The sequence below is a fragment of the Rhinoraja longicauda genome, chromosome 4 (assembly GCF_053455715.1).
Source record: "Rhinoraja longicauda isolate Sanriku21f chromosome 4, sRhiLon1.1, whole genome shotgun sequence".
NCBI lineage: Eukaryota > Metazoa > Chordata > Chondrichthyes > Rajiformes > Arhynchobatidae > Rhinoraja > Rhinoraja longicauda.
In genome coordinates this window covers 87496489-87508728 of record NC_135956.1, presented here as the reverse complement: position 1 = coordinate 87508728, position 12240 = coordinate 87496489, and the positions used below count along the sequence as shown (strand labels likewise).

Below are 12240 nucleotides of genomic sequence, written 5' to 3'. Positions count from 1 at the left end.
CTGAGGATGTGAGCAATCTGCTACATGATATAGATGGGTTGAATTAGTGGATCAAAACTTGGCAAATGGGATATAATAAGGGAATGAGATTTTACATTTCAGTAAGAGGAATCTAAAGAGGTTTTTATTTAAAATAGAGAAATAATTCAGATGACGAAAGTACGAAGATCTTGTTGTTCTTGCGCACATAAAAAGTTACAAGCAAATTGTTAGGTAGGGTACCCTTTATTGTAAGATCATTGGTGTTGAGAAATATGGACATTTTGTTACAATTGTCCAAATTATCAGTGCTGCTACACCAGGATCGCAGTTGGTAGTTATTTTAGAATGGACATACTGGAATTGGAGAAAATCCAAAAGAGATTTACTACGCCAGACTTGGAGATCATGGGCTCAAACTATAACTTTTGTATTTTTATGATTTGCATCAACTGCACATGTCATCTGGTCAAAGAAATACACATGAATGCTTGCTTTTTTGTTGCTCTGACTGCACTGAGTGCAGCACTGGTAATCAATGAGTAAGTGCTCTGAAAATTATCACTGTTCCAAGGAGCTGGACAGGTTAAATGGAATTCACCAACTACATGCTCTGCAGATCCAAGATTAGTTCATAAATCATAGGAGCAGAAGTAGGCCATTCGGCCCATCGAGTCTACTCTGCCATTTAATCATGGCCGATCTATCTTTCCCTCTCAACTGACTTCTCCCCACAACCCTTGACACCCTTACCAATCAAGTATCGGCCATTCTTTGCCTTAAAAATACCCAATGCCTTGGCCTCTACAGCTGTTTGTGGCAATGAATTCCACAAATTCACGATCCTCTGACTAAAGAAATTCTTCCTCATCTCCTTTCTAAAGTTACGCTTTTTTATTCTGAGGCTATGCCCTCTGGTCATAGACTCTCCCACTGGTGGACCATCAGGCGGTTGAGACCTATGTCGCCATCGTCATCAGAAGAGGCAACCACTTCCCTGGCTATTCACAGACGGGGCCACTGAAGCTGCAGCTGACCCTGGCCGTCGCCATGTCCCTGGTCACTCGCAGGCCAATGGCCTTCACTGGATCTCTGGCCACTCCAGGGTCTTCAGGCTGCCAGCTCCAACTGCTTCAAGTGGATTGATTCCCTTGGGTCAATAATGACATCACAGGGACAATAGACAATAGGTGCAGGAGGAGGCCATTTGCTTACATCCTAATCCTCCCTTATCCAGTCCCTTCCAACCTACATCTGAGACACCTCATACGTCCATCAACTCTTCAATAACTTTCAATCTCCAGGCCCAACTTTCTTCCCCCACCACAATCAGCCTGAAGAAGCATCCCATGCTGAAACATCACCTGTCCACGTTCTCCAGGGATGCTGTCTGACCCCACTGCGTTATCCCAGCGCTGTCTTTCATTAAAAAAACAATTCAGGTTGTAAGATTTCAGTTTGTCAAGAATAAACTGAAACCAAGGTGGATGCATGGAATCGAGATGGAAATTATCCATGAATAATTGAATGGCCAAAAATAGCAATTTAATGTTCAACTGAAATTCTGAGTAAATCATGTTTGTTAATATAGACACTTGTGCAATCCTGACTGAGTGTTCTGCGTTTTACCTATCTTTGATAAAATTGAGAAAATCTGCAACAAACATGGAAGTCTGTGAGCCGGACTCGTTCTTGGCTGGAGTTAGCAGTTGGCTGGAGTTCAGTCTGAAGAAGGGTCTTGACCCGAAACGTCTCCCGAGATGCTGCCTGACCTGCTGAGTTACTCCAGCATTTTGTGAATAAATATCTTCGATTTGTACCAGCATCTGCAGTTATCTTCTTATACTACTGGAGTTAGCAGTAAATCTGTAATGTGGTCCTGTTGCCTGAGGATAAGTTAAAAAATAAGGGTTAGGAAGAATGGTTTTAAATGGTGATAGGTGCACAGATGCTAAGACATTGTAGCATGGGCAATGCTTATAGTATCAATGATTAATAGTATCAATATTATTTCTTTGTAGCCTGCCACACTGGCAAGATTGTCATGAATTATGGAGCAAAAAACGGAGAAGACAGAAGCAATCTGGAATTAGCGATGATACAGCACCCAAGGTTTCTCGTAAGGACTCTGCTTTAAGTATGGATGATAGCAGGAACAGCACACCTCAAGGCTTACAACTCCCTCAACATAAAACTCAGGGCAATTCCAGTATAGGAATAGGTCAGTGATAACTCTGCTTTCTGTTGGCTTTGTTTTCTCGTTTGTGCTGCATGCTCATTAATAAAAGGGTCTGCTGCAAATATGCCTTCAGCTTGCTTTCATGTTCTGTTCTTAAGGCTTCAAAATGTAAATTTGGCCTTATTTCTCCAGATAAAACAGAACGTGCTGCTCTAAGTGGCATTGGTGATAATGTGCCAGACTGACCACCTTGTTTGTTTCATTTAACACCGAAGATAAAGAGCTGTTGAAGTCAAATCTTTGGTCAATAAAATGTCTCGCTTTTAATTCACTTAATTATTCCTTGGCTGTTGGATGTGTGGTCCCTGATACTTTACTCATTTCCAACCTGTTTCCATTTTATCTTTACAATTGTATCTTTGGCCCCTGAGGTATGTGTGTGCATGCCCGCAAACTGCCGTCCTCTTTCCCGCTACTTCTAATACTTTTAATTGGTGGCTACCTTGCTATCTAGCTTTGTCACCTCTTCATTTGCTATTCGGTTTTCCCTCGCATCATGCACTCTGTTTTCCCAATATGTGCACTCTGAACCTCCTCTTCTGGTCCACATGTCTCTATATATTTGCAAATATGTTAATGTGCTTGATTTTTAGCTTGGCAGCACTGACACCTCTGAACTGGAAAGGTGTGGGTTCATGCTCCAATCCAGGACTTGAATACACAATCAATACTGACACCTGAATGCAGTGCGAAGCAAGTTCTGCATTGTCACAATCGGAGTTTAAGTTAGCGAGTAAATCAAGGTCTCGTATGTTTAGGAAGGCGTTAAAATTGTTCTGTATATTGAGTGAAGAATTCTGGTTCATTTGCATATAGCTAATTTCCCACACTTATCTAATGTCATATAAGTCTTAAAATAGATTATCTGCTTATTTGTCGTGAATTTCTTTACCGAAAAAAAAGTTTCACGGGCATTAAAACAATTATTTGTGTTTATACTCTGTGACGAAAAGTAAGCCCAGAGGCTGAACGCTATTTCTTACCATATGAGAAAACAAACATCTCAAAAGACCACTAAACTTTATTTCAGATGCCTGTTTTAAACTCGCTTTTCATTCATTACAAGTGTACACTTTGTTTTGCTAACTTGATTGTAGAATCATTTTGGAAGCCAGCTGTTTACTAGGACTCTTACATATATTTCAATCCCTCTTCACTAGTCTGGTGACTGTTCATTAAAAAAATGTATTACTTTAGAGAATTTGAGGAGAACTCACCATATGAAGAGCACAGCTGCAGTTCATCCCTGAAACTGCAGGTAAAGAATATATTCTTCCAAGATTTCACCATCTAGTTTCAATATTTCAAAATCCTGAAAGATTTGGTTTAAACCTATTTATAGACAATAGGTGCAGGAGTAGGCCTTTCAATGTGATCATGGCTGATCATCCACAATTTGCACCCCATTCCTGCCTTCTTGCCATAACCCTTGACTCTGCTATCTTTAAGAGCTCTATCTAACTCTCTTGAAAGCATCCAGAGAATTTGCCTCCACTGCCTTCTGAGGCAGAGAATTCCACAGATTCGCAACTCTCCGAGTGAAAACATTTCTCCTCATTTCTGTTCTAAATGGCCTACCCCTTATTCTTACACTGTGGCCCCTAGTTCTGGACTCTCCCAACATCAGGAACATGTTTCCTTAATAATCTTATGTTTCAATAAGATCCCCTCTCATGCTTCTAAATTCCAGTGTATACAAGCCCAGTCGCTCCAATCTTTCAACATACGACAGTCCCGCCATCCCGGAAATTAACGTCATTAACCTACGCTGCACTCCCTCAATAGCAAGAATGTCCTTCCTCAAATTTGGAGACCAAAACTGCACATATTTATTGTTAGTTTTCACTCGTTACTTAGCAGATCCGTGGTGAATCCACGTTCTCCAATCTAGCTTTTAATTTACCTGAACGATTCTAATTTGACTATTTTATGCAAATCCCTTCTCTTCCTACAAAAACAATTTTATCTTAAAGAAAAGCTTTAACTCTTCAGGTAATACAGAGAAGAGTAAGTCAACCTTATGTTCCTTATTCGATGTGTCATCAATCTATAAAAGGGATGTTTTTTTTCTACTGACACATGCTTATTGTATTATTGCACAATGAACTTTTACAGTTTATAAAATGCAGCATAGAAACAGGCCTTTTGGCCTACCGAGTCCATGCCGACCATTGTTTGCCAGCACACTAGTTCCATGTTATCCCATTTTTGCATTCGACACTAATCTGAACAGGATGGAGTTCTCATTTATATAAAAAGAGGAGATAATGATGTAATGTTTGAGATTATAAAATAAATGAATAGGCTAAATATGAATGTTTTGATATGTGGCCTTCGTGAGAACACGGGCCATAAATCCAAAAAGGGAAGTTAGAAACCTCGTTGCTTGGTGGTTAGACTGTGGGACTTTTTGCATACTAAACCTGAGAAAAAGTAATGGAAGGATAATTTGACACAGTTAGAATGTTAGGTCCCTTGGAACGGAAACACCTTATAGGCCATTTTCTGTGCTACACTTAATGATCACATTAATATTCTGATCTTTTTGCTGTTTTCTTTGATCAGCCAGAAATAAATTTAGTGGGCCAAATGGCAGAACAGGATTTTACTGATAAATACCTGGAATTGCCTGCGTGGTCCATTCCCAACAAGATTAGAATTCTTTTTTTATAGACCTAGTGATAATGTGGAAACGGCCCCTTCGGCCCAACTTGCCCACACTGGCCAACATGTCCCAGCTACATTAGTCCCACCTGCCTGCATTTGGTCCATATCCCTCCAAACCTGTCCTATCCATGTACCTGTCTAACTGTTTCGTTAAAAGTTGGGATAGTCCTAGCCTCAACTACCTCCTCTGGCAGCTTGTTGCATACATCCACCACCCTTTGTGTGAAAAGTCATATTTTATTTACGAATCGAGTAAAACCACTGAACTGGATGGCAGCAGGTAATCAGTGAGACTTTGAGTTGGACAAAGATATTGAGGCCAATGCTCAAAGGTTTGGTCAAAGATGTTTTGGGTAGGGAATAAAAGGAACATTAAAACAGGCAGCTTTATAGAGATGGGTTGTTTTCGAGGCCTGTGACCAGTGATGTGCCACAGGGATTGGTGCTGGGTCTCCTGTTGTTTGTCATGTACACTGATGAGCCAAAACATTATGACCACCTGCCTAATATGCTGTTGGTCCTCCGTGTGCCACTAAAACAGCGTCGACCCGCCGAGGCATGGACTCTACAAGACCCCTGAAGGTGTCCTGTGGTATCTGGCACCAAAACATTAGCAGCAGATCCTTCAAGTAGCACACCACAAGCCTTGCCGTTTCAGAGATGTTCCGACCCTGTCGTCCGGCCATAACAATTTGGCCCTTGTCAAAGTCGCTCAGGTCTTTACTCCTGCCCATTTCTCCTGCATCCAACACATCAACTTCAAGAACTGACTGTTCACTTGCTGCCTAATATATCCCACCCCTTGACAGGTGCCATTGTAACAAGATAATCAATGTTATTCACTTCGCCTGTCAGTGGTCATAATGTTTTGGCTCATCGGTGTTTATGAGAATGTAGGCAGCATGATTAGCATGTTTGTGAATGAATTGCCACAATGACTACCTCAAACACTCGATGTATTTAAAATTAAAAAAATCACTATTGGCCAGTCATTTTCATTCTGTCTCCTAATTCTGGACACCACTGCCAATGGGATCAATTTCTATCTGCACTCTATCCTGCATCATTTAAAATATACTTATTTGGTTCCCTTACTAGATGAAATCTTTGCTTTACTAAGAACATTGCCATCTTCTCCTGCCGTACAGATAACTCAAACTCTACATACCTGAAATTATTTTAGTGAGTCTGTCGTATTTCCTTGTATCATAGAAATAGACAACTTGGCCCACAGAGTCACAGCTGGCTCTAAGCAATGCCAAGTGCATCTTATCATTTCCCCCTCCACTGACATTGCTCTTCTACTCTCTGCCCCTATTTGAATGAAGCTCAAGATTAATTGTGCCATTTTCTTATATTGAATCAAATATTGAAATCTCCTCTTGTGCCCCATCAGAATTCTAATGTTTATATTGCACCCGTTTATTCCTTTGTCTGTCATGTAACACATTTCAAATCCCAATCTTAAATGGAAACCGTCTATTCCATCTCAGTAAACCATTAGTATCTTCACAGTCACATTTATGACATTTGTGTCACATTTATGACATTTCCGAACAAGTGTTGTGCAGCTGGTTTGCCCAGTTTCCCAGTTAATCTAGATGGTATGGTACATAACCTTCATCACTGTCCACCACACCATCCACGCGACAGGATGAAGTTGGGATTAACCTGACAGCCAGACAATACTCTGTGATGTATGGAAATATGATGCAGATATATAAAAAAATGTTAAAAGGTACAGAGAATAGATAGAACTTACTCCTGCTGGCAGAAGGGTCAAGAGCTAAGCTTTTCATACGTACATTAAAAACAAGAGGGTAATGAGGGAGATGGTAGGACCAGCCAAGGATAAAGGTGGGAATTTGTGCTTGGAGTCAGAAGATGCAGGCCCTTCCATTGACCCAATTTATACCTCAAGCTGCCTCTGCAAGTCCAGCAGCATAATCAAGGACGAGTCGCACCCTGGCCACTCCCTCTTCTCCCCTCTCCCATCAGGCAAAAGGAATAGAAATGTGAAAACGGACACCTCCAGATTTAGGGCCAGTTTCTTCCCAGGCAACTGAAGCATCCTACCACAACCAGGGAGCAGTCCTGAACTGCTATCTACCTCATTGGTGACCCTCATCTATCCTTGATCGGACTTTGCTGGCTTTACCTCGCACTAAACGTTATTCTCCTATCATATATCCCACTGTAACAGGCTCGATTGTAATCATGTATTGTCTTTCCGCTGACTGGTTTGCACACAACAAAAGCTTTTCATTGTACCTCGCTCGGCGGACGTGACAATAAACTAAAGCAAACTAAAGTACAAAATAGATGCTATGCATCTGTTTTCAGCAAAGGGAATAGTGAGATCATTGAGGGGTACACTAACATGTGAGGGCTGTTTGAGATTAATGAGGAGTCAACAAGTCTTTTGAAAAGCATTACGGTGGTTAAATTTCGAGGGCCCGATATAATCTATTCTAGGTTATTTTGAGAGGCAAGTATGGAGATTGCAGGAGCATTGAGGAAGATCTTTGTATCCTCTCTAACCACAGACGAGGTCCCAAGATATGCCAATGTTTTTTTTTTAGTCTAAGAAGCGATGTAGATGTAATATAGACTGGCGAACCTCGTGTCAGAGGCGGGGAAGTTATATATTAGAGAGGATTCCTCAAGATAGGTATAACTCGCATTTGGAGGAGAATGGAATAATTCAGGACAGTCAGCATAGTTTTGTCCATGGCAGGCCATGTCCTACTAGAGTTATTTGTGGAGGTGACTGGTGTGAGGCCAGCTGATGTTGTCTGGCTGGATTTTAGTTATTTGATGGTCTTCACGATAGGCTGAACCAGAAGATTAATATTCACAGTGACTTGGTAGTTTAAATTCAAAACTCCTGGAGGACAAATTAGTGGTGGGAGGATGTTATTCTGGCTGGAGATGTGTAACCAGTGGTGTTCGGCAGGGATCTGTGTTAGGGACATCTGTGATATATATACACCGATCAGCCAAAACATTATGACCACTGACAGGCGAAGTGAATAACATTGATTACCTTGTTGCAATGGCACCTGTCCAGGGGTGGGATCTATTAGGCAACAAGTGAACAGTCTGTTCTTGAAGTTGATGCGTTGGTTGCAGGAGAAATGGGCAGGAGTAAAAACCTGAGCGATTCTGACAAGGGTCAAATTGTTATGGCCAGACGACTGGGTCAGAGCATCTCTGAATCGGCAAGGCTTGTGGGGTGCTCCCGGTCAGCAGTGGTGAGTACCGACCGACAGTGGTCCGAGGATGAACAAACCACAAACCGGCGTCAGGGTGTTGGGCGCCAAAGACTCATCGATGCGCGAGGGCAACGAAGGCTATCCCGTCTGGTCCAAACCGACAGAAGGTCGACTGTGGCACAAGTCACAGAAAATGTTAATGGTGGTCACGGGGGGAAATGTGTCACAATACACAGTGCATCGCACCCTGCTGCGTATGGGGCTGCACACGGAGGACCAACAGCATATTAGGCATGTGGTCATAATGTTTTGGCTGATCGGTGTATAAATGTTGATGGGTTAGTTAGGAAGATTTCAGACAACTTCGACATAGGTGGAGTTGTGGATAGTGAGGAAAGCCGTCAAAGGATATGGCAAAATATAGATAAATTACAGATATGACGAGAGAAATGACAGTTGTTGTTTAATCCAAGGAATTTAGATGGGAGTTTGAATGTAAGGTGAAAGTAGACAGTTAATGGCAACACCTTTAACAGTATTAATTCTCAGAGGGATCTTGAGGTACAAGTTCTTAGTTCCCTGAAAGTGGCAACACAAGTAGTTAGACTGGTAAGGAACACATATCATCATCGGCAGTCACTCGAAGCGAGTATGACTGTCCTCTCGGAGGACGCCTGTGTGTGACTTTGTTTAACGTGGGGAGACTGGTGCACAGATAGCCATCACACGGTCCTTGTCAGATCCGGGTCAGGATCCAGTAGCATGGAGTCCAAGAGGACCGGGACTTGCTTCTGCTGCAGCCTTCATCCGTCTTCCCAGCTGTTGTGACGCTCCACTAAAGTCAGCCATCGTCCTTTGCCTGTTCCACCCTTGAGGTCTTGGTTGGATTGCTCTGTGTCAGGGACCTCCCCTCGACCTTACCGCCATGGGTGTGACCCTCCCAGGAGCTTAGCTCCAGACGGCACCGCTCTCAGGATCTCAGGACCACACAAGCTTCTCCACCACGAAGCTGCGGCTTGCCTGCAGTCCGTCTGTCTTTTGTGTTTTTTGTTGTTTTTGTCTCAATTGTAGTGTTAATATGATGTAGTGTTGTATGTTATGTTTTGGGGGGGGGGTGGGAGGGAACGGGAACTGTAACTGTAACATTCTCCAGAACGGAGACGCGACCTTTGTTCTGTGCCGTGTCTCCGTTCCCGTTGCGGCCTACCACCGGCCATGCACCTGGGACCACCTGGGTCTCTGGTTCGCAGAGCCCGCGGTCTGGACTCACCACCTGCGGCGCTGGCTGCCTGCAAATGCTGCGGGAACGGCTGCGACTCGTCTCCGGAGGCTCCGGCGCGGGCCGCGTGGACGTCGGAAGCCCGCAGGCCCCTGGATGGGGGCCGACATCGGGAGCTCCGGCAGCGGCAGAGGCAACGTGTTCGTCTGCCCCGAATCGCGGGGCTTGGGTCGGCCCGCCACGGATCTTTCACCATCCGGCGCGGCCTGAAATAGGCCGCGGGATTTTTTTTCACCGCCCAGCGGGGGCTTCAATATCGGGAGCCCCGACCGCCCCGACGTGGCAACTCCAACAGCCTGACCGCGGGACAAGACGGCAGGGAAGAGAAAAATACATTCTGGCCTTCCATCACAGTGAGGAGGGACTGGAGGAGACTCACTGTGATGGATGTTTCTTTTTGTTTGGTGTTAGTTGTGATTGTATGTGTTATTGCATTTTTATTGATTAATCTTATTGGTCTTATTGTTCAACTGCGGGTAATGTTTCATTTTACTACACATTTATGTGTATGTAACAAATAAACGACTATTGACTATTGACGACAAGGTGACAATCCACGGAGAAGGGAACACGTGGTATGCTTGACTTCATAGTCAGGGCATTGATTATAAGAACTTGGAAATCATGTTGTAACTTTAGGATTTTGATTGGGCTGTATTTGCAGTATTGCGTGCAGTTCCGGTTGTCTCAATACAGGAAGGATGTGGATGCTTTGGCGATGGTGCAGAAGAGATTTACCAGAACCTTGTCTGATTAGAGGGTTTTAGCTCCAAGAAGTTGTTGGATAAACTTAGGTTGTTTTCTCTGGTGCATTAAAGGTTGAGAGGATACCTCATAGAAGTACATTTTTTAGATTTAGATTTAGACTACATAAAACTATTAGATTGATTGGTAGGACGAGATGTTACAATCCCTAAGGTTTGCACTACAATTGGCTGGTGTTGTTCTTGGGGGTGACCACTAGGTGATGTTGCTACCATTCAGACACGTCTTCAGTTGTGTACCTCAACGTCACTGGGTGTTTCGGCCTTTTATCACAAGACACCCTCAGTCGAGGCAGGCCCACCGCAGGGTGATCAGACCTGGGTGTGTGTCTTATGGTTAGCCTCTAGATGGTCACGTGGCAGCCCAGACAGCATCTCTTCTTTTCAGCCACAGCCAGTGACTGCTCCGTTCGGCGGCATGTGCAAGTTCTTTGATTGCCCTCCTTTGGGCCTGCCCTCTGACTCCCACTTCCCTCAGGAGCCTTGCAGTGGAACTGGCTACAAAGCCCCTGCACCCCACCTCCACCCTTACACTCCAACCTCACACTCCAACCTCGCTTCTCTGCCTCTACTGCAAGGTAGATAGATAGGGTAGACATTCTGAACCTTTTTCCCCACAAGGTGGAAATGTCAAAGAATATATACAGCATAGCTTTAAGGACAGAGGGGAAAGGTTTAAAGTTTTGTGCAGTGTGGTGGTGGTGGCTGGAACATGCTGCCAGGGGTGGTGGTGGAAGCAGATATGATAGTGGCGTTTAAGATGGGCACATAACTATGTGGGAATTTACATCACATGAGATTATGTTTGGCACAAACATCACGGACCAAAATTACTCTTCCTGTGCTGTGTTATTTAGGAAATGTCGGATGAAAGTGGCTATAAGTGAACAAGGAAAATAGATTTTATAATGGCGTGTGTTGACATGCTTCAGTTTGCTACCGGTGAAGGCAAGTTCAGATTTGTTCTAAAGGGATCTAGATAATGACTCTGGGATGAGGGCAGAGGGATAGGACAGGTTGGATGATCTTGCATAAAACTGGTATGGACCTGATCAGCAGAATGACACCTTTGTCACAAGTGACAAATAAACTTGACTTGACTTCATGGTGTAAATTTTCTAACATTCAGCAAGACGAGTTCACCTTGTCTGAAAATGAATGTTGCCTCATTTTTAAACCGTGATCTCCAGCCCTCAATTCGTCCACAAGAGGATCTGCACCTCTTCTTGTACACCTGTCAAGATCTTGTATGCTTCAACTAAGACCTCTCTCACACTTTTGAAATCAAGTGGGTCCAAGAGGACTTTATAAATAACTACATGAAATAAATCATCAAGGTTTGAAATAATTCTGGTTTGAATGTTTTGATGAGACGGGCGTCATTGGACTCTGGGTCTGCAACAGATAACCCAAAGCGTGCCCAAGTTAGGCTTACTTCCCACTCTTTCCATGACACTTCAAAGTTCAACTTACTTCATATATCTGTCTTGAATGCTGTTAAAATTGCAATAGGGTTTTACTACCATTTATTTATCAATGCTTTCCAAATGCTAAATGAATGTAAAATGCTGGAATTAATTAGGTGTTGACATGGCTCTTGGGAAATAATTGTCAGAATGGAATTGTGAAAAGGCAGGCGTGTTTGACATCCGTTCATTTTTTGAGATTATAGCTTGCAAAAATGATAAAGGTGACCTATTTTTCCATTTACTCACTTTTTTGGGGATCAGGGTGTCACTTGCTAACCGAGCATTTATTGCTAACCTAATCATTGATGTTGACACGGTGACTATGGGCCACCTTGAAATGTAGCAGCCCTTCTGGTGAGTAGTGAGTTCCAGGATGTACATGTAGCAATGATAACAGCGATTAGATTTTAAAATCTGGATGGTGTGGGACTTGGAAGGAAAATCTTCAGCCGGTGGTACCTCCATGTCCCTGTTCTGCTTGATGATGGAGGTTGCAGATCCTGGAGCTGCTGTCAGAATAGCCTCGCGAGTAACTATAGTGTTTTGTCGATGGTACACACGCACAGCCATGATGATAATTGACATTTTAGTTAGTTGGCATGTCAGTCAAGAAGGCTGATTATCCTCA

The 12240-nt window shown here is 43.3% G+C and overlaps 1 protein-coding gene across 3 annotated transcripts in view; it reads left to right on the top strand.

The window, feature by feature from the left end:
* LOC144592952 (cyclin-dependent kinase 13-like) overlaps nucleotides 1-12240 on the top strand; it is a 65526-nt gene that overhangs the window by 43444 nt on the left and 9842 nt on the right. For 2 of the 3 annotated variants that reach the window (XM_078398321.1, XM_078398320.1), the window contains one exon: nucleotides 2001-2200. In XM_078398321.1, the coding sequence (XP_078254447.1) occupies nucleotides 2001-2200 (200 nt within the window). The remainder of the gene's footprint in view (nucleotides 1-2000; nucleotides 2201-12240) is intronic. The other variant, XM_078398322.1, reaches the window with a different exon arrangement.